A 21,074-nucleotide genomic window follows, 5' to 3' on the forward strand; every position below is an offset into this window, starting at 1 on the left:
AATTTCTTCAGTTAGACGTCATGTGTTGGAGTATGTTGATTTCATGTAATTTAGTTAGTTAAGTACGAAAAAGTCACAAAGTAAAAATAGACATACAGTACACCATGTTTTATGTGTGTATGGAATAGGTGGAGAAACCAACGAAATTAAGACAAAAACACGGACATTAGTATCACATTACTAACATTGTACTGCAACTGGAAATTCGCGGGTGTCATTATAATAATGAATCTGAAACCAAAAAGACAAAAACACGGACATAAGTAACGAATTACTGACATTGTAACCCACCAGGGAACTATCAAATCAGGTGAAAATATCGTCAACTGCTTCGGTGAAAATCCACGCCACCAACACATAAATCCAATATAGATATTGCACGGTTTCCAAGAACCGAACGTGATTGACATTCCATGTGAAGGTAAAGAAGTGAAGACTTACCGAGATGATAATTATGGAACAATTATATATCAATTAACGTAATTAACATAATTAATAACACGTTGGTATTTTATTTACTGATAAAAGAAAATAATAGAAAGTGTAACATACTTAAGGGTTTTAATTGATTAATTAAATTCATACCCACGTCAATCTGATTTAAACTGTTGATCTAAATGTGCTACCGTTTGTAATACTTCGAATTTCGTTTAATTTGTTTGTAATACAGTTAAAGCTTTTCAAATCATAGAGAGCACAAAAAACGAAACGAAATTATATTTTTATAAACTGTATCAACATTACCGTCGTCAGAAGTTCGGTTCAATCCATTTAAAACACTATGGTAAAATAAATGAAATGCAACGGGGTTTAACGTTCTAATGTTATATAGGCTAATGAAGATGTGCATACTACGGCCTAATCTTATATAGAATTACCACTGCCAAGGGATCTTTTACAAGCATCCCAATGTGTACACGGGAACGACTACCTATTGTAAAATAAGGTACGATACTATCTGATAAATTAAAGATACATTATGGTAGATTAGATAACGAGTTTGCAGTTCTCACTATAATAGTTAAAAACTTGATAATGTAAAGGCAATTTGCTGAAAATTTCATTCAAATTGATCCACTATGAACCGAGAACTATAAGGTTGAAATTTCCGGCTAGCCTTGATCATCATTACAAAAGTCAGTACGATAAACAGCATAGTCTCGATTATCCATTTAATCGTTAAATCGGGAAGGAAAGTTATGCAGTAAATCAGTAAATCGGTTCATAATCCACTAAAGTCGCAGGCTAGCGATGCATCTAGAGTTGATTATGGTCTAGATAAGTTAATTAATGTCTTATTAATAATTTAGATAACATTTCAGGCCTAAAGAAAGACCTGCAATAGGCAGATTTAGCTCTTGCATAATGTATGTTTAAAAATAGGATATCGCTGTAAAGCAGCTTGTCCATAATGGCGGTCTCTAATTATTAGGTAGCTCTTGAAGGTCGGCATTTAACCAACTAAATGATGACAATATAAACGGAGTTTAATATCCTATTGTTTTCCACCAAACGGGAAAATGAAGGTACATGTCCAAGCCATGCGCTGGTGCTCTGCGGTGTTTCCGACGAGTACAAGGGTATAGATCCCATCTTTAGTTCCCATCCCAACGACTAGACTTTTTCGTTTTGTCGAGTTGTACGTTCACTGTCTCGTTGTGATTATGAATATTATACATATGTTTGCTTACCGTTTATAAGCGTACAGTATTGAAAAATATCTTAAAATGTAAATTAAGTGATTAATTTACCATGTGAATATATAAAGTTTTATACGACAGCTTCTAGATAACAAACACAATAAACTGAAACCGTTGTTTATCTGTGGAATATTTGAATTAAAGCCAAACCAAGTTATTTCGAGTTATTTATAAATATATTTTGGAATGTGCTTAGTGAAAAATTCCAAGGTTGTCTTGGATTGAAATCCGTAGCTTGCTAAGCAAATTTAAACAATTTACCCTTCTTCCATTTAAAGTCCTTTGAGTTATGAATAGGCCTATCGGTTTGATCCTGGGGGTGTTTGAGAAAAGTACGTCGAAATTTTCCACCCCGGTTCTCCCATGCCAATTGTGTATGACCTGGCAATGAAAATCGTCTTGTCGTTCGGATCGGACGAAAGGCCGAGGTATACCATTGGTAGAACGTTAAAGATCCCCAACAGTTGGAATCGAATTATTAGTAGGCTAAACGTTAAATCCCATTTCATTTGAATTCATTTTAAAACTAACCAGTTGTTGACCCGACAAGTATATTGTGTCTAGTTATTCGGATGGAAAGATAAAACCATGCCAACGTAAATTTTCTGATGAATATCAAGAATCATTCCACAGTCGTAATTCAAGGATGAGTAGCTTCCATTTCACAGATAACACAGGATAAAATTACAGTATATACGTCTAAAAATAGTCGTGATATTGTGTTGTCAAGACATTAAACACCATTTATTCTGGTATTCCGTACCAACCGAAGGGAGCCGCGGTGGCTCGATGAGTAAGACGTTGACTCGATAACCTGTAGGTTCCGTGTTCGTTCCCGGTGTTGGCCGAGAAAGTAAATTGGGATTTTCCTCTTACCAGTGGTGCAGGACGGAGGGCCTGGCGACGGATACACATTGGCGTGCACTTAAAAGAACACATGACAGTTGGAATTCGATATAAGAGTTGTCCGTATGTGTTGTGTATGCCCGTCTTCATTAGCCCAGTCGGTGCAGAACAGTAGGACGTTAAACCACATGAAGAGGCGCACATGTTTTAAGGGATATTTTGTAATTATAAGAATCTCGGTTTTTCGTCTCTTCCGAATGTCCCAAATGTCAGCTTCCAAATGTCTAGTCGGTAAGACGGGACGAAAAATGAGGTCACGTGTATACGTTGAGTGTACGTTAAAGATTTTGATGAAGAGTAGGATGAAACGCCGGTCTGTACAGAGAAATAGGACAATAAAACATCTGTATTATTGTGAGATCGGAAGAACTCTTAACATGAAACATAAACTTAAAGGCCAAAACATGTCAATCAAACATCAAACTAGAATGTTTACTAAGATAGCCAGGATGCATTCACACCGCCTAGGGTAGAGGAAATACTGAAATATCGCACCGAACCAGACTCGGCAATATCCCAAAATATATTAGTACAATCTGATTATGACAGTTTTATAAAGATTTCATGTATTTTACATGTAATGATATAAGAACGACGAGTAAACATCGTGTCGTGTGCTAGGACAGTGGCGCTATGACAATATTTCCAACTGTCGTGGCATCTTTTAATGTGCTGTTTATATAGACCACACTACCGACAAGACCAAGCTGCGGACAAGACAAACTTCATAGACATTGCAATAGGCGCAGATGAATAGACGCGCTTTTGCTTGCCCGCCCCTCCTTTTTGTACCACTGGCAAGGCAATAAACCATTTTGAAAAACCCGAGGAACTCTCTCGGGCAACATCGGTATCCAACATCCCGGATAATCATTGAGCCACCATGAAAATGAAATGGGGTTTAACGTCCTACTGTTATGTTCCGAACTGGGCTAATGAAGACGGGCATACGCCATAAAGTGTGCTATGAGGGAAATTTTGCCCGGACAGCGGCAATACGACCTACTCTTATATCGAATTCTGTCAAGGGATCTTTTACGTGCACGCCAAGGTGTACACAGGACCTCTGTTTTTCGTCCCATCCGAACGACTAGACAGTTGTCCTTGTCAGGCCCTCCGTCCTACATCACTGACAAGGGGGAACCACGCCAGAATATCTGGATGAACTTTCTCGGCCAATGCAGGGACCGGACACCTGACCAACAGGTTAGCGAGCCAGAGTCTTACCCACTTAGCCACCGTGCACCCCCCCTCCCCGAGCCACCATGGCAGAACGGAATCAATAAATTTATTATACATATAACATTAAAATGTTCCCCTCCCATATCATATTTTGTGATACCATAAGTCCACCACTTGTGTGGTAGCCACAGTGGTAAATGAGTAAGACGCTGGCTCGCTAGTCTGGAGGTCGCCGAGGTGTGGCTTCACCTTGTCAATGGTGCAGCACAGGGGGGGGGGGGCTGAAAGGACAGCTGTCTAGTCGACGGATGGGACGAAAACTGAAGTCCCGTGACATTGGCAGTTGGAATTCGGGTAGCCCGTAGCGCCGCTGTCCGGTCAAAATTTCACCCATAGCACACTGTATGGCGTATGCCCGTCTTCATTAGCCCAGTCGGAACATAACAGTAAGAAATTAAACCCCAGTTCATTTCTAACACTTGTACGGCAAAATCTTCTATACATCATATCACAGTGTATACATATCTGTTTTGTACATCTATCTAATAATATCAATTCATAACAGAGAATAAAGTTATTATATAACATTAAACGTTATGAATGAATGTCATGGGGTTTAAGAATCTACTTGTCAGCATACACCGTGTTAATGAAGACCGTCAAACACCACGAAGTGTGCTTTGTGGGACATTTTTTGTTCTGACAGCCGCGTCGTTTCCAACTGCTCCTTATCGCATTCCAACTGTCATTGGACCTATTACATGCGCACCAATGCATACACATACTGTCGTCCCGTACGAATGACTAGACACCTTTTCCTTGCCTCTTATTTTCTTAGACTATAAACTATAAGCATGTAAACCTTTTCATAAACTTTAAATAAAGCTATTTCAAACACCTTTCATAAACATATCATCAAAATGTCAATTCATAATAATAGGTCTATTTTCCTCGTATATTTGAGCCTTAAGTTATTTTTTGATATTTCTCAATGAATTCGATAAGACTTAATCATATTGTGTCTCATACGATCAAGACGCAGTGGAATGTTTATTTACATTGAATATAAATATAAATTCTGGACAATCAGAGCTTTTAAGAGTATCGTATTAACAGAAAGCGGGCTACATTATTTATAATGCTTCGTTTATCGCTCATCATCATCAACAATCCCGCCCCCTTTCACTCACTATTCACATCCGCTATGTGCTGTTAACTTTGATGGCTATTTTCATACACCTGACAAATTTCGCCCCTAACCTTCAAGGTCCGCTTTTGATACACAATTAATGTCGACATTAATAACTCACAATTTATACCAGAATTAAGCCATCTGTGTAATAACTTCTTTTTCAATTTCTAAGAATAAAGCAATTTGGCATTAAGTCATCGTTTATGCCTGTATTGTAGTAGATAACTGCAAGCCATTTTTAGCTTCCACAGTAAACTTTCATCCTCAGCATTGTTACTTATTGCACGTTCAGATACGTAAGCCGTTGCTAGGGACATATTAGGCCTCACATAGTTGTAAGGTAAATCGCTAGAAACTCATTGCTTTTAACGTTATACGTCACTCGAAGCCGCGTATTACTCACAAACTCTGGGCATTCCCCTTTTTCCTTATATGGAGCATGAAGGTCGGCCCTAAGAGCAGAAACTGAACAGAGAAAAAAGAAAATAAAACTCAAGATGTTAATTACCAATTAACACGTGCACGCGCTTTTCTCCCCTAGCACCAATGGTGTTTTGGAATAGACTCTGTATAAGAGAATCTCTAATAGATAACGAAAGATAGGGAGGCGGGTGACCATCTTTGACTGTTGCCGTCTCAAATTACCAACAGGCGAACAATTTTTAGGCAGCACGACGCCACCTAGCGGTAAATGGTGGTATATATAGGGTAAAGGTAGGAGTATTTAAAGAAACTCTAGCGGACGTTCAAAGTAGACTGCAACCAGCGTAGTGGTATAGTTTTAAGCTGCTGGTCCGGAACGAGGGTTTACACTCATTCTCAGCTTTTCGGTGGAGCATTTATTTCTGTAAAATCTGTGGATATAATACTAAACAAAGATGTCCCTGAATTATGATGACTACGATTCCAACATTAGGACCGTTCGTACCGTACAAAGGTACAACGTGTACCGCGGAACATCCCCTGCCACACAGAACAGGCTGGAGGTAGGCATTAATTAAGACAAATTATTCATAAAATCATGTACTAAATAATTATTTAAATGAGACTACTAACAAACTTATTATACTGCTAATCATAAAGTGTCGGAAAGGAAATTTTTAGTGCTGTAAAGTGATAAATTTAAAGGTTTCTGAGTTATTAAATTTATTATATTATGTAGAATTCCCACACGGGATACCTAAACTGAACACTTTATGTTAGGCAGTTTTCAGAGGTTCTGAAATAATTTCATTGTTATTATCGTGTGTTTATTTATTGTGTGCTATCTTCAAGACAATTTCAACAAAACTGGATTTAATGCGATGAATGCTAGGAAGGACAAACTTGTGTATTATCAGAAAGGTCACAGTGGTCAGATGATGACTATACCTTTAAAGAATATTGTCCAACCTTGAGAAAGCAGATTTAGCTGGTATGAAGAAAATCGCATTTGTTTGCCAAATTCTCAAAATGTGCTTATGTGTTTTTATTTTTTGCTGAGTCAACAAAATAAAGATGCCACAATGCACAAATTGTTGTGTCACTGAGAAAACACCTGAATTAGATATAAAGAAGCCCACCGCCATCCCGAATTACCTTAAAATCAACAGGGCAACAGTTTCTGAAATTGTCATGCAGTTAGCAATTATTAATTGTGGTGATAAAAGTCTTAATTATTTATTGTTCAAATGTTGTCTCTAATTGTTATGCAATGGTAATTAATTAGTAATGTTAATTAATTAATTAATTAGTAATTCTTCGCCTTAACTACATTTCTTATGCTTAGTTTAATTTTATTTTGTTTAAAGCTTGCTTATTTGAATCCTCTCTAGCGCACTAGATTTTTGTGTAGCCAAGTTCAATATTTATGTTAATTAATTAATATTTCATTGTTTAGGAAACTTCTGTAGTTTCTGTCAAACTTTTAAATCCGGGCTAATACAAAACCACATAATTAAACGTTTCGGTATAAAAATGACTTTACCGTACCGTTGTTCTATGACCATATAGATACCATATCGTGTTACCTGAACAACAATGTATCTTTACATAGAACACAAACACATTTTAACCTTTCCCAAGGTCGTGTTATCACGTGATACATAATGCAATAGGCTTACGTTCCGCTATTTGTTTAGTCAGTAAGTTGTTGTAACTTCAAAACAGCTGTCAAATAAATTAGAAACATAATTATAAACTTAGATTTTATTTGAATGATTTAAACTTTCAGAATTTCATTAAAACTTATTATAGATTCACACGAAGGAAAATAAAATGAATAAAATGAAAAGGGTCAAGAGTAAAAGAAATGCACGGTGTGTTAGAGGTATACATGGTAATCTGTTTTCTTTCAGATAAGCGCGATTCGAACTTTCTCGTTTTCATGGTATTTTGCAACCCGCCATATCTATATATTCATACAACACCTGACATATTAATATATACATATATATTTAGGAATGTCAGATCGTCTTCGAGTGACTCATTAGTTAGGAATTTGCTGATATAAAGTACGTTCCACCTACACTTAGGTACCAATATCATAAATAACTAGTCTCTTGCAAAGAAAACCATCTCAAACAAAATCCGCTTCTGCAAAATGTCTAAATAATTAATTAATTTAATAAATGTAATTAATCAATTTGTTTAATAATTGGCAAGACATCATAACGCAATCTGAATCATATTCAATAATAACATCGATAGTTAACTTTTAGGTATCGTGCACGTAATACGTATGCTGATACGTTCCATAACACCTAATAAACCTCTCATTTTCTTGGGAAGATGACTTAGTTAACTACGGTATTCCTGTACACTAAGAATGAATGCAACTATTGTAATAAGTCTGTCGTTAAAGAATATTTGTAATTTTTTCTATTTCAAGAAGAGTGAGATTTGTATATAAAACTAGAGATAAATAAGTCAAGAACATAGAAAGAGTAAAAACAGATGGTGGGAGATATTTAGTAAGGATAGACCGGTAGTTATAACTACCTACTGATAGCATAGCAAATAGAATATCTTCATACCTTCCCTTCCCGCTAAATTCTTATTGAAACCCGATCTTATTCCATAAACAACATGGCACGTGCCGCCTACATCAGTTTAGTTACCGTTAGCAACTAAATCAATATGGCCGAACTATTTTTGTCGTAATAAATCCAGTAGTTTAGGTATAATTTCCCCGAAGAGAATTCAACACACCTCGTTCCGAAGATATATTTAGTAATCTTTCACTTAAACGACCAAGAACTAAAATTCCTTAATAAGATAACAGAATAGGTCTAAACCACAAGTTAAATCTAAATCAAGAAATAGTTTACTAAACTGGTTTCAAAATTTTAAATTTTAAAATGCTAAATTATCCATTTGATTGTCACACTGAATTTTTATTGTATAATTACAAATGCATATTGTGAATCAATAGAGTAAATTTTAAAATCGACAAAATTATCAAATCGTTGACTCGGAACATTTGGTAAAACTTGACAACTTGTTTATGATATCAAAGATGGCAAGAAAACTGGCTAATATTAAAACGCTAAGAGGCATTATTTTAATCTCGATAGGTATTATTTGTTTAAAATGAATTTATAGTTTTGAAAAGTAGAAGTTGTTTCTATTGCCCATGGGATATATCAACCTACTCTACATATGCTTCGCCGCTTTTGGGCATCCGTGTTATGGCACGGTGCCATTTATATTTTTATCTATTCTCATCTATTGGTGTAGCGTTACTATCATCTAATTTTAGAATAATTACCCCGCTTTTCTTCACAGTCGTATGTACGTATAACAAAGAAATGGGTAAGAATACGTCTGCTGACTAAGTATTGTTTTAATATTATTTAAAGGTGGCGCATGCGTCAGTTAATTATTATCTTGGAATAAAAATATTATGAAATCATATACCAGTCTACGTACATTTATCTGATAATGATAATTGATGCGGAAACCAATTTTATACACGACAACCGATTGTAATACTTCTTTGAAAAGCGAATAAATTTATTTAGACTCGGAAGATCTCGAAGCCCTATTTATTCGTTGATATACACAGACATTATTTTAGAATATTTCATCGGTATTTTTGTAGGAATGTGACAGTTGGCCGACAGTCTCAAAAAATCTTTAGTGCGCCGAAGCCAAATATTTTGTAGGAATTGGCACGAACACAATTAGTGACAGAATAAATTCTGATTATCTTTAATGGCATAACAAAAAATTGTTGAGACGTGTAATATGTTTATTGTCGATACAGCAGATCGGATTTGTTACAGTTCTACAGTCTGTTAATGGTTACTATAAATAGCACAGCCGGCTCCTTTTATGGAAAACGCGTGGCGCGTGCAGCACTCGTGAATACCTGTGGCATTCAAGGTATCCAAGGCGACTAAATTCTTAGCTCGTAAATAATTCTATTTACAAACATCTGAATCAGTAAAACTTAGTTCATATTAGATTAAAAGTGAATAATTCCGATAAAATTTTGGCACCAAGCCGTTCTAGAATTTGATAAATTTAACGAGAGTCATTCGGGTTTAGATGAACTAAAATCAACATACCAGTTGTTACATTGTGAGTTATTCGGGTTAAGATAATGAAATAATCCCTTTGTTTTAATTATCACTTCTTTGATGTTTATATTAGCCATGTTTTAGCTTCTAGAATATATCAAGTTAATAATAACAGTATAACGGCCTACACTTAAGTATACGATAGATGTTGTAAGACATGAAACATACACTGGTATATCAATTACTTCATAACATATGGTATAGTGTATACTTTATACACCGTGTAGTACTGAAGCACATAGACTATAAATAATATTATTACATAGCGTGTTTTCATATCAGTCTGCCCCAGGTACCACTTTCTGAACAGTGCTCATTACGGTAATAGCTTAGATCACCATGCCGAGAACTGATTAGAACGTATTACTGCCTCTAATTTGGCTTAAGATCAAATACATATTCATAGTTTACATGTTTAAAAACATTTCGTACTTTTCCAAAAATGAATTAAGTAAAACACAAACCAATTTATATCCTATATTATATTATATTATACAAAATGGCTCAAAGCTTTAATTTATCAAATTTATTTACGGCGAAAAGAATAAAGGTATATAAAATGGCTACACGTGAAAATCAAATAAACTTTTAAAAAAACCTGTAATACTGTGCAAAGGCTTTAGAAAGTTACTGTCATGTAATGTTTTGTTTTACTAATCTATGTTTAGATTATCGTCCCACCCGAACGACTACGATCATGTGCTTGTCATTTAAATGTTTATGTTCTGTTTATAAGTCAAATGTTTGTTTATTATAATGTTATTAACACGTTATTCCACAGAGTAAATCAGAGACAGCCACATCCTCGCGTGTTGTAAAGACGGAGAAAGCTTTTTTTGAACATGAAGAAAATAGATTGCAGGTATTATATAATACAGGTGTGAACCCAAACTTTACGGATGTGACGTCATGCGCGTTCATTATGTGTGAAGTAGTTGTACATTATGTTATCCGAAATTCTGAATTTTAGAAACATAAAAAGTTTTCCTGGATTTATTTGCATTTTTTTTTTCTCACTTTTTTCCAAACCTTGCACATCCTATTCAAAGATCGCAAGCGACCTTCTTAGACGATTAGTCACCCAATTCGACCAAATCCTGCTGCGAGCCTGCACCCTCTATATTTTACCTGCTATACCCAACCTTATTCGCGTAGAATCCCCCGAATTTCGATCGATTAATCATACCAAAGTTTGCGGGAAACCAAATTGCACGAGAATGTTTATTTTTTTTTATTTTTTCTTTAGTTCTTCGAAGTCTTAATAAATAACTCAGATCACCCCAATACTTGTGTGGTGTTTTGTAAAACTCTCAAAATTTAAACATTTAGAACTATAAGCTTAACAACATTTTGTTTTCAAGTGTTTTCTTTTTCTGAAGAAATGGGAGACATAATTTGTAATAAGTGTTACTCAAGAACAGACATATAAATTGGCATGGCCTTATTATTCTTATATGTTTAATATTTATTTATAAACCAATAATTCTTCATCTTTGTTGCTTGCTATATTTATTGAATATATGTATGTATACATATTTCATTAATTATTAGTATTAACTCATATTAAAGAAATATTCATCAACATCGACCATGGCGAAACAAATACTTACACATTGTTCAACCATCAAAGCGGTTCTTAATGTTCCCAATTTCAACGAATATATTAATGGACCTAATTTGTAATTTATTATAACTGTTTGATTATGTGCTATTTTTACTAATTTCATGGTAGATAAGCATTACTATTTCTTTTTTATTTTAAATTTAGGCTAGAATCCGAGAACTCGAAGACAGCTTAGACTTCGAAAGAGATCACCGAGTACGAGTAAGTATGCCATTTTAATACTTTATTTCATATTACTACAGTACAGTCAGCGTTTGACTATAGCACTGTTTGAAGTTTCTGATGATATCAGATTATAACGACTGTTCAGTCTATGGACATTTTTAACAATGACACTAATAAATACAATTCATATTTAATGTTTTTGATATCCATTGATCTATTACCATGTTGACTTGTACTGATCTGAACAAAGATTTAATAAGCATTTACCTATATATATATATAGCAAATACTACAACTATTTGTTTTAAGTGATGTGTAACCAACGTGGCGGGAAACAGAAAGAACTGAAACTAATTGTCTCTCTATGTCTCGTATATTGATTGGATTATTTTATTTACAGGTTGAGAAACTCCTCGCCGAGACCCAGTTTCAATATGACCAGATTTCAGACAGACTTGAAGAACAGGGTGGTGCCACATCAGCCCAGGTAAGTTGAACTTAATTGAATCCAGCGGTACTTTGTGTAGGCAACTCATGGATGTTAAGATAGAGATTTTCCTTTGCAATGATGACAGCTGAAACTAATGGATAATTTTTACTTTCCACTACCCTGTCTTTAACAGAATTGGAATTTGGCATATTTCCGCCATGTTAAAATAATGTTAGTTTAAAAATAAACCCGGTTCATTAATCTGTTTGCTTTTGATACTTCCGGTTTTAATTTGATTTAATATCGTTCATCCAAGGTGCTGAATTATTGTTCCCCCAAACACCCGCGGTTAAATCTTTTCAACCACACTTCAAAGGTAGATGGTCACCTACTCTTTGCCCTGTCATATTGTTAGTAGGCATCAACGTTACGTCTTGACTTTTCCAGGTTGAAATCAGCAAAAAGAGGGAATCTGAACTCGCTAAATTGAGGAAAGATCTTGAAATTGTCAACATTGCCCACGAGGGAGCTGAACAGAGTATGAGAAAACGACACAACCAGGCAATGGCTGATCTCACTGACCAACTTGAACATTTAAACAAAGCCAAAAATAGGTACGTATCGCAAACACTATTAAAAGATGATGTTTTAAAGGATGTAGATGTGGTTGAGCCACCTTTCCATTGCAATAAAATATGAACTTGTTTGCAGGTAAATACTTTAAGCCGGCTTTAATACGAATAAAATATAAATGAACCATATATTTTCTAAATATCAGGTTTTTATTTGTAATTGAATCTAATTTCAGGGTAGAGAAAGAAAAACACCAACTTATTATTGAAATTGACGGTCTCCAGGGCACTATGGACTCACTTTCCAAGGCCAAGGTAAGTTAAATGCCACTTTCTTGTGTTTCTTTATTACACACAAAAAGTGACCAGCCCGATACGTTAGAACTCTTGGTAAACCACTAGAAACGTCAACGCAGATTGATCAATCAATGTCTGACTTTATAGGGTCAAAAGCCACTCGTACGACCCCTGACACGACCTTCGAGTATAACTTGTCAGACCCTCATATAGTGTAGGCCATCAAAAGTATAATGAAAACGAAACGAAATATAGATCTGTATTTTGATCAGATTGTAATGTAACCACCAGCCAATTCATACGACCAACGGATTGTATATAACATATAATATAATGTAATTATCATTTTTTCTATTCCAGACCTCAGCTGAAAACAAAGCTGATGCTCTTGCCGGTAGCTGTGAGCGACTCAAGGGCCAAGTTGATGACCTAACCCGTCAAGTCAACGATCTCTCTGGATTCAAAGCTAGATTGACCCAAGAAAATTTCGACCTCCAACATCAAGTTCAGGAACTCGACTCCAACAATGCCGCTCTTGCCAAAGCCAAAGCCCAGCTCCAGGCCTCCAATGATGACCTCAAGAGAAGCCTTGATGATGAGAGCAGAGTAAGTATAGTCGTGTACAGTAAAATCTAGCTATAGCGTTCTATAGGGACTAGAATATTTTTATCTTTCTACAAGTCTGTTTATAACGTTATGCAGAGACTGTTTATAACGTTATGCAGAGACTAATTTTGGCTTTATGGAAGTGTAACATTACATCAATCAACCGAGCTTGACATGTTGAAATGCTGAACTACCATAGATATCATGTCATGGAATAGAGTTGAATATCAAATTACACAAAATTAATTATTACTCTTTAATAATTTACAGCAACGACAGAATCTCCAGATCCAACTCCAGGGTCTCCAGGCTGATTTTGATAACTTGAACGTCCGTTATGAGGAGGAAGTTGAAACTTCCACAACTATTCGTACCACGCTCGTCAAAGTACAGGCTGAATACACTGCTCTTAAAACACGATTCGACAAAGAAATGATTGCCAAGACAGAGGAACTCGAGGAGACTAGGTAAGAATGCTTCAAGTCAATACCCTAATTATTAAAGTAGAAAATAGGCAAGTTAATTCACAGTTCATAGTCAAGGACATGATAAATACTCATATACATATTAGAAATGTGATCTATAAACTATGCCAGATAGTAACAATGCCATCTTCGTCTACATTTTGATTTTAATCATAAACACCCATTGTTTCATTATAGGCGTAAGCTTAATGCCCGAATCCAAGACTTGGAAGACCAATGTGAGCAACTCCGTGCCAGAAATAGCAACTTGGAGAAAGCGAAATCCAAGCTCACAATGGAACTTAAAGAAGTCACCATTGAATTGGAAAATGTAAGTGGCTATAGCTATGTGATCTTATATTTTCAAAATCTGCACCATACAGCATTTTAAATACACGGAAAGTAACTTCTGACATTGCTGTTAGACGTAATCTTCAAAGCACTTATTGTTTCTCTTCGTCTTCTATTATAGATCCAGATCATTGTCCAGGATCTTACCAAGAGGAACCGACAATTGGAGAATGACAATGCCAATCTCCAGAGACGAGTTGATGAACTTTCGAAAGAAAATGATGCCCTTCGAGGCGAGAAGGCTGCCCTTGAACAAGAGTTATACAGGATGCGAGTTGCCAATGCTGAACTTACTGAACGTAATGAAGCTCTCCAACGTGAAAACAAAACACTCGCTGGTAGGTCAATGATTTGTTTTGTTTTTGTACTATTAGGTTTAATAAAGCAAGTAATACCTCATCATAATGTCTTGTGTATATGCTTCTAAAGGGCAATAAATAAGAAAACAAACGCAAAACATTTAGCCATATTTAATCTTTATTACAGACCAACTCCGTGAAGCTAATCTCGCTCTCAAGGACGCCAACAGGGAACTCAACGAACTCCGAGCCATCCGTGCCCAACTTGAACAAGAGAGAGATTCTCTTGCTGCTGCCCTTAGAGATACCGAAGATGCCCTTAAGGACGCCGAAAACAAATTGGCTGCTGCCAATCTTGCCCTCAACAATCTCCGTGTTGAAATGGAGAACAGACTTAGAGCTAAGGATGAAGAAATTGATAACATCAGGTAAATCTTGTGGTCATTCACGCTATCTTACTGTAAAAATAAACATCATGCAAGTTCTTCTCAAATTTACCCCAATCATAACAGTCCTACACTTCTTTATGTACGCCACTGATCCAAACTGGAAGTCAAATTAAAAATCTATAAATTCAAAATGGCAAATCATTGTAGCAATACTCGAACTTTACCCCTATAACATGTTAAAGTAACAGGCTATGTAGTGTTAAGTGTCGTCTATACCAAACGCAACCAAGAAGTTCTTAACATGATAAATCAGACGTGGGCGGTTACTGGACGTTAATAACAACATTCTTTGAGTAAACATACGCAATATACCATACCATAACCAACATCCGTGTACTGTAACCTATACATACCAAAAGTCATGTAGTTCAAACAGTGATTTATATATAATCAAAGCATACCACATCCTCATGATACATTCTAGCAATGGACATATGGTCCACAGACCGCTTTACCTGGCCCGTACGGAGCATAGAGGTCGGCCATGTCAAAATGTGATTAACACCCAAACAACACCGTAACCTAAATATAACACGATTCATTGATTTACATTCTATTGCATTTCTCACTAATGGCCTCATATCCGGTTGTGTTATTTTCGGATCTGGTGGAATAATACCTATGATCTTCAATTTTTTCTGTTTGACCTTTGATTATGCGGTACTATTGGCATTAAGGTTGGCTATCTAACATGTTGTTTATATTACCATCGATAGTATATACGCTATTATATTACCCACACGACCATGCGAGACGGGTAGAGGCGGATATCCTAGAGTTGTATAACCTTAGAGTAAATATCAACAACGGTCATATACATCGATCATAACCTTATCATAAACAACCACCTTTCTATAGCGGTGAAATACATTAATAGAACTCTTATTATAAAGAACCAAGTGTTATACCTCCAAGTAGCGACCATGGCACCATTTGGTACCAATAATATTTTAACATTTAAAAAAAAAAAACAACAGTGGTTAATATATTCATAACCGTTAACAATCTAGTAAATGCAGGGCATAGCATCAAACACAACTCACTAGACAAATAAACAGGTTGAAACACCAAGTCCCACACTGAAATTTTTCAAAAACTTGCCGTAATAATCGGTTCATATGACTTTCAAACTCTAGATTAACCTCACCATATTGTCAGATAATAAATCATGTAGCAGTGCAGGAAGCAAGTAAAAGTCAGTAGATGGTTCAGGTCATTTTAAAATTTAACTAAAATCTGTTTTCATTTACATTTACAGGAGAAGCAGTGCCCGTGCTATTGAAGAATTGCAGAGGACTCTGATCGAAGTCGAAACCCGCTACAAGACCGAAATCAGCCGAATCAAGAAGAAGTATGAAGCTGACATCCGTGAACTCGAAGCTGCCCTCGATAATGCCAACCGAGCCAATGCTGAATATCTTAAACAAATCAAATCTCTCCAAGCCCGTGTCAAGGTATGGTTTCATTTTATTCTGAAAAAACCGGGAACATGTTGTATCTGTAAAAGTTATCGGAACTCCTATGTCTTTTTTGGGACATTCGAAGCTTATAAGCGCGTATAGTAGTTAATTATCATGGCAAGAGTCGTGCAGAGACGAATATACCCATGATATGTACAGGTGGTTATACCATAGTCACATCCTAACTATTACACAAACAAGAAGTTGAGACATCTTTCAGATGAACGCCACCGGAAAGCTGGAACGCCAGAAACAATTGATCTTAACGCCTGGCCACCAGAAACAATTCATCATGATCAGTGCTTAATCAGGCGATGCTGAAATGGATGACAGTATAGGATAACGTAATCCCACAATGATTCATAAATAAAATTCCAAGGTCGAAAATTTGCAAATAATGGAGTTTTACAAATTTGGCAGTTTATCCTTTGTCTTTTTTTTTCTGACAATAAAATAATTAGAAAACTGTAAGCCTGTAATTTATTTCAAGCGCCTGTTAAATAAATTGTTTTATTTTGGAAAGACTTGGCAGGCGTTTTATCTCACGAATCAGCAAGTTGATGACATGCGCTCTCGCGTGTTTTGGCACCAACTCAAGTATTTGTATATCAGATATGACTCTGGCTGCCGTGTAGCCTTATACAGCCAACTCTCAGGAATTCTTAGAACTCGGTAGATTCTTGTTTCAACAAGATCAGCAAAACAACAATAAAAGTAGATTATAGCGAATTATACTGCATGGCTTAAGTAAAACATGGACAATTTAATAAAACTCATTTTTCTGATTCCCGATTTCCGATTGTTTGATTTTGTTGAATTCGTGTTGATTTTATTAATCGTTGATTTTATTTTGCCACTACAGGAATTGGAAAGTCTTTTGGATGATGAGCGCCGCATCGCCGATGATCTCCGAGGTCAACTCTCCGTCTCCGAAAGGAAACGAGTTGCTCTTAACCAAGAATTGGAAGATTGCCGATCTCTCCTCGAAAATGTAAGTATATCGAAACTGACTCATTCCGACTTCTTATATAGACATTATGTTCTTTATTAAACGTCTTACTTTTGAAACGGAGATGTGAAATTCGTCTTTTTAAAAAGTCACTTGTTCTTATTACAGGCCGAGCGAGCAAGAAAGAACGCTGAAACCGAACTCAATGACGTCACCGTTCGTCTTACCGAAATCAACATCCAAGTCACAGCCCTCACCAACGACAAACGCCGAATGGAAGCTGATATCGCCGCCATGCAATCCGATTTGGATGAAGCCATTAATGCCCAGAGAGCTGCTGAAGAACGTGCTGATCGTCTCCAGAACGAGGTTGGCCGTTTGGCTGATGAACTCAGACAAGAACAAGAAAACTACAAGAACGCTGAAAGCCTTCGAAAACAACTTGAAATCGAAATCCGTGAAATCACCGTCCGATTGGAAGAAGCTGAAGCCTACGCCCTCCGTGAAGGAAAGCGAATGGTTGCCAAATTACAAGGCCGAGTATGTGAATCATATTTTTTCATCAACCCTTCTTAGATACAACTCCTACTTGATTTATCAGTGTTCATTATCGATTATTGAGGAAGTTATTGCTTACTCTCTTAGGACGTATGATACTACTATCCTAACTTGAGTACTGATTTTTTTTTTACAATCAGGTACTCCCCACATTCAGGAAGTCCACTCAATATTGTCTCGATTTCTATATTTTATATTTTTTTATCTAATTGAGCAACTTCATTTTAGGTACGAGATCTCGAAGCTGAATTAGAAGCTGAAATGCGCCGAACACGTGAAGCCGTCGCAACACAACGTAAAGTAGAGAGAGTATACAAAGAATACGTCATCCAGACCGAGGATGATAGACGACAACTTGCTGAGTTGTCCAGCTTGAACGATACATTGGCAAACAAAGTTAGACAATACAAACGCCAGATCGATGAAGCCGTGAGTACAATTTCCTTGTTTTTCTTTTATAATTTTTTTTTGGGTAAAGACTACAATCCATCCAATCTTACACGAAACGAGAGTAGTGGCCTTGTTTGCTATCTTGTGTTGTCACGACAGACCTGGAACTTGACCTGGTCACCATTGTTGTTGGCATCTTTGCGAGCAGAGTTGAAATTGACTAGTTCCATATGTGATATGGGTTGCTTTGGTTATCTGATTAACCCGGTGCGAAATAACCTTATCCATGTACAGCATAAAATATATTACCATCTAATTGTTGAGGGGGCATTAACTCTAACCTCCGACACCCTCTTTAGTCTACCCTTTCTAATATGTATTTGCCTTTGTATATTACAGGAAGATATTGCCAACTTATCATTGAATAAATACCGCAAAGCCACCGCCTTGGTTGAGGAAGCCGAACACCGAGCAGATCTTGCCGAAAAGAACCTCACCACCGTCCGAAGAGCACGATCTATGTCTGTTACCAGGGAAGTGGTGTTGAGAATGTAAAGAGAACTAACCAATCACTGATTAGATCTTCAAACACGAGGGTCAGAACGGCAGTAAATTATATCCCTTTTTCCCATACCTTTGATTTAAACTTCCGGAACATTTCCTGTTTTTTGATTTTGCACTTTTTGGTGACATTTGCTTTCCAAATTTGCTTTCTTAAAAGTATGATACCAGACCTCAATTTATTATCATGGTTATCTATTTCATGGAAAGATTCAATCAAATGTTAGTCATGCTCATTATTTTATAGTTGAAGATTTCTGCATATCCAAATTTAAATTCACACGAAAAGAAGAATTCTCGATAAATTTGCTTTATACAAATTGTTTGAATTATGAATCTTGAATAGAAACTGAGAAGTTATATTGACGTTTTATCTGCCTTTTGTGATTCCATGACCCTCGTGGTTAAACATGATGCACCATCAAATAACGACTAGGCTTCAAAATTTAATTTGAACGACTTTCTGTGGTTCAACAAGATTAATAATTTACGTAAAACGAATTGAAGAATCCACCCAAATTTCTGAAACTTTTTAAAAAATTTTACTCATTCTCAACTGACTTTGTGTTCAGAATGGTTTCATTATTTTGGGTGGTGCATCATGGAAGTGAATGTTGTTCGATTAACTAACAATTCAAGGTGGTTTACAAGGGGTCACTTTAACCAAGCTTTCACTTATTCCCGACTCCTATAATAATTTCCACTCCCTCAACGCAAATATTATAAAACAACCTCACCTTACAAATCCAAAATGAAGTCATTCTGCTTGTCATAGGTATCTTGAAGATCACCAAATGTTTTCGTATGTTGTTTTTTTTTTCGTTCTGTTGTTGTTTTTGCTTTACAAAATTTAATCACCATTTTCAACGCTCAACTTTTTCAATTAAGTTGCTTGTCTGTTTGTTTTTGTTTTAAATTGGTTTTCAGATATCATAAAGTGTTTTTTTAAAAAGCCATGTACAAACATATATTTTTCTTTCTGGGGTCCACAAGCTGCTGCACGAACAGGCGATACGTTTCAAGTCAGTAGCTTGAAGCGTATATATGGTATTAGTGTCAGTGGCCTGTGGCACGAAGTAACAGTATATTGTCGCATACATAATATATTATGTCAACGCTTGGGCGATATAATATATTATGTCAACGCTTGGAACTAGGATGGAGGTGACTAGGCATGAACTTGCAACGATAGATTTAATTGGCGCTTTGATAACCAATGAATGCTTGTTTTTTTCTTTTCTGTTTTTTCTCTCTTTTCTGTGTCCTAACCCTAACCCTAACCCTAATCCGAAAGAAAAGTGCCCTTTTTTGAAATTCTGACATCACAGGTGCCCTTTTTCTGATAAGGATGCCCTCTTTTATTTACAGGGACACTCTCTATGGCTCTGATGACGCGTACATTCCACTGAGTCTACAGGTCTAATATGCTAACACGCTTGGAGCGTCAACACAATATATTATGTCGCCCAAGCGTTGACATAATATATTATGTATGCGACAATATACTGTTACTTCGTGCCACAAGCCACTGACACTAATACCATATATACGCTTCAAGCTACTGACTTGAAACGTGCAGGGTGGCACGAATGGTTACGATCGAGTCTGCTTGAATCTTACTTTTATCGCCATGACCCCTCCTCGAGCCCGCCGCCTGCTTACATGTAGGCCTACATATTCACAAAGCTTGTGTGTAGTAATAAGAACTTACCAACGTTGTTCAAAGGGATGTCTCCCTTATCTAGTAAATTAGAAAGATAATTTAAAATATCATGTAGAGAAATAATGTTTTTCATAAATATCATTTAAACTTTCCTTCATTAACAGTGACAATGCTATCGACATTTTGAGAAAGTTATAGATGTATGTGAACGTTATTGTAAAGGAAAATAACTCTAGCAATGTATCTTGTAGCTTTGCTGATACTTTGAATAACTTCCAATACGTAACAACTTGTTCTTTTTGTCTTTTTACAGGGTCAACGTGCTTCAACAATAAACTGTTAAGACTGTATAAAGTTCTCGCTACCCCGTCTTATTTCTTATAAAAAGTTTTATTTTAATATTTATTATGGCATTGCGTTGAAACTTGCTTTCAATTTATCCTTGTGAAGCATTTTGGTATGTGGCTAAATGCTAAGGACTATCACGTGTCTCGTTGTCATGGTTATTGTTACTAGGCAAAGATTCGTGTTGGACTTTTAAAGTGTGACGTCAACAGACCGGAAGTTCTATTATTGGAACATGATTCAACAAGTGCCTTGTTTTTTTTTAATTTTATTTTTTGGGGAAGAAGTCACAAATTTTTGCATCACTGCCAATAAAAAAAACACAAAAAGATTGATAATAATGGATCAT

General features: G+C 36.1%; 1 protein-coding gene across 1 annotated transcript; it reads left to right on the top strand.

Annotated features, from left to right (window-relative positions):
• Positions 1 to 5,698: 5,698 nt before the first annotated feature.
• On the top strand, positions 5,699 to 20,567 carry LOC126830429 (paramyosin). The gene is made up of 15 exons (XM_050560817.2): positions 5,699 to 5,966; positions 11,311 to 11,367; positions 11,732 to 11,818; positions 12,209 to 12,375; positions 12,570 to 12,648; positions 12,991 to 13,236; positions 13,507 to 13,703; positions 13,899 to 14,031; positions 14,173 to 14,389; positions 14,538 to 14,778; positions 16,058 to 16,253; positions 17,122 to 17,250; positions 17,377 to 17,748; positions 17,995 to 18,199; positions 20,545 to 20,567. Exons 1-15 carry the CDS (start codon positions 5,859 to 5,861, stop codon positions 20,565 to 20,567), a joined length of 2,457 nt encoding a protein of 818 aa, XP_050416774.1. The 5' UTR covers positions 5,699 to 5,858.
• Positions 20,568 to 21,074: the final 507 nt, after the last annotated feature.

The sequence above is a fragment of the Patella vulgata genome, chromosome 8, assembly GCF_932274485.2.
Source record: "Patella vulgata chromosome 8, xgPatVulg1.2, whole genome shotgun sequence".
Taxonomy (NCBI): Eukaryota; Metazoa; Mollusca; class Gastropoda; family Patellidae; genus Patella; species Patella vulgata.

Excerpts from the sequence above, each read along its gene's own strand:
- LOC126830429 (XM_050560817.2), top strand. The coding sequence starts at position 5,859 with ATGTCCCTGAATTATGATGACTACGATTCCAACATTAGGACCGTTCGT. Across the intron at positions 12,376-12,569 it reads TTAAACAAAGCCAAAAATAG|GGTAGAGAAAGAAAAACACC; the intron begins GTACGTATCGCA and ends ATCTAATTTCAG. Across the intron at positions 14,390-14,537 it reads TGAAAACAAAACACTCGCTG|ACCAACTCCGTGAAGCTAAT; the intron begins GTAGGTCAATGA and ends TCTTTATTACAG.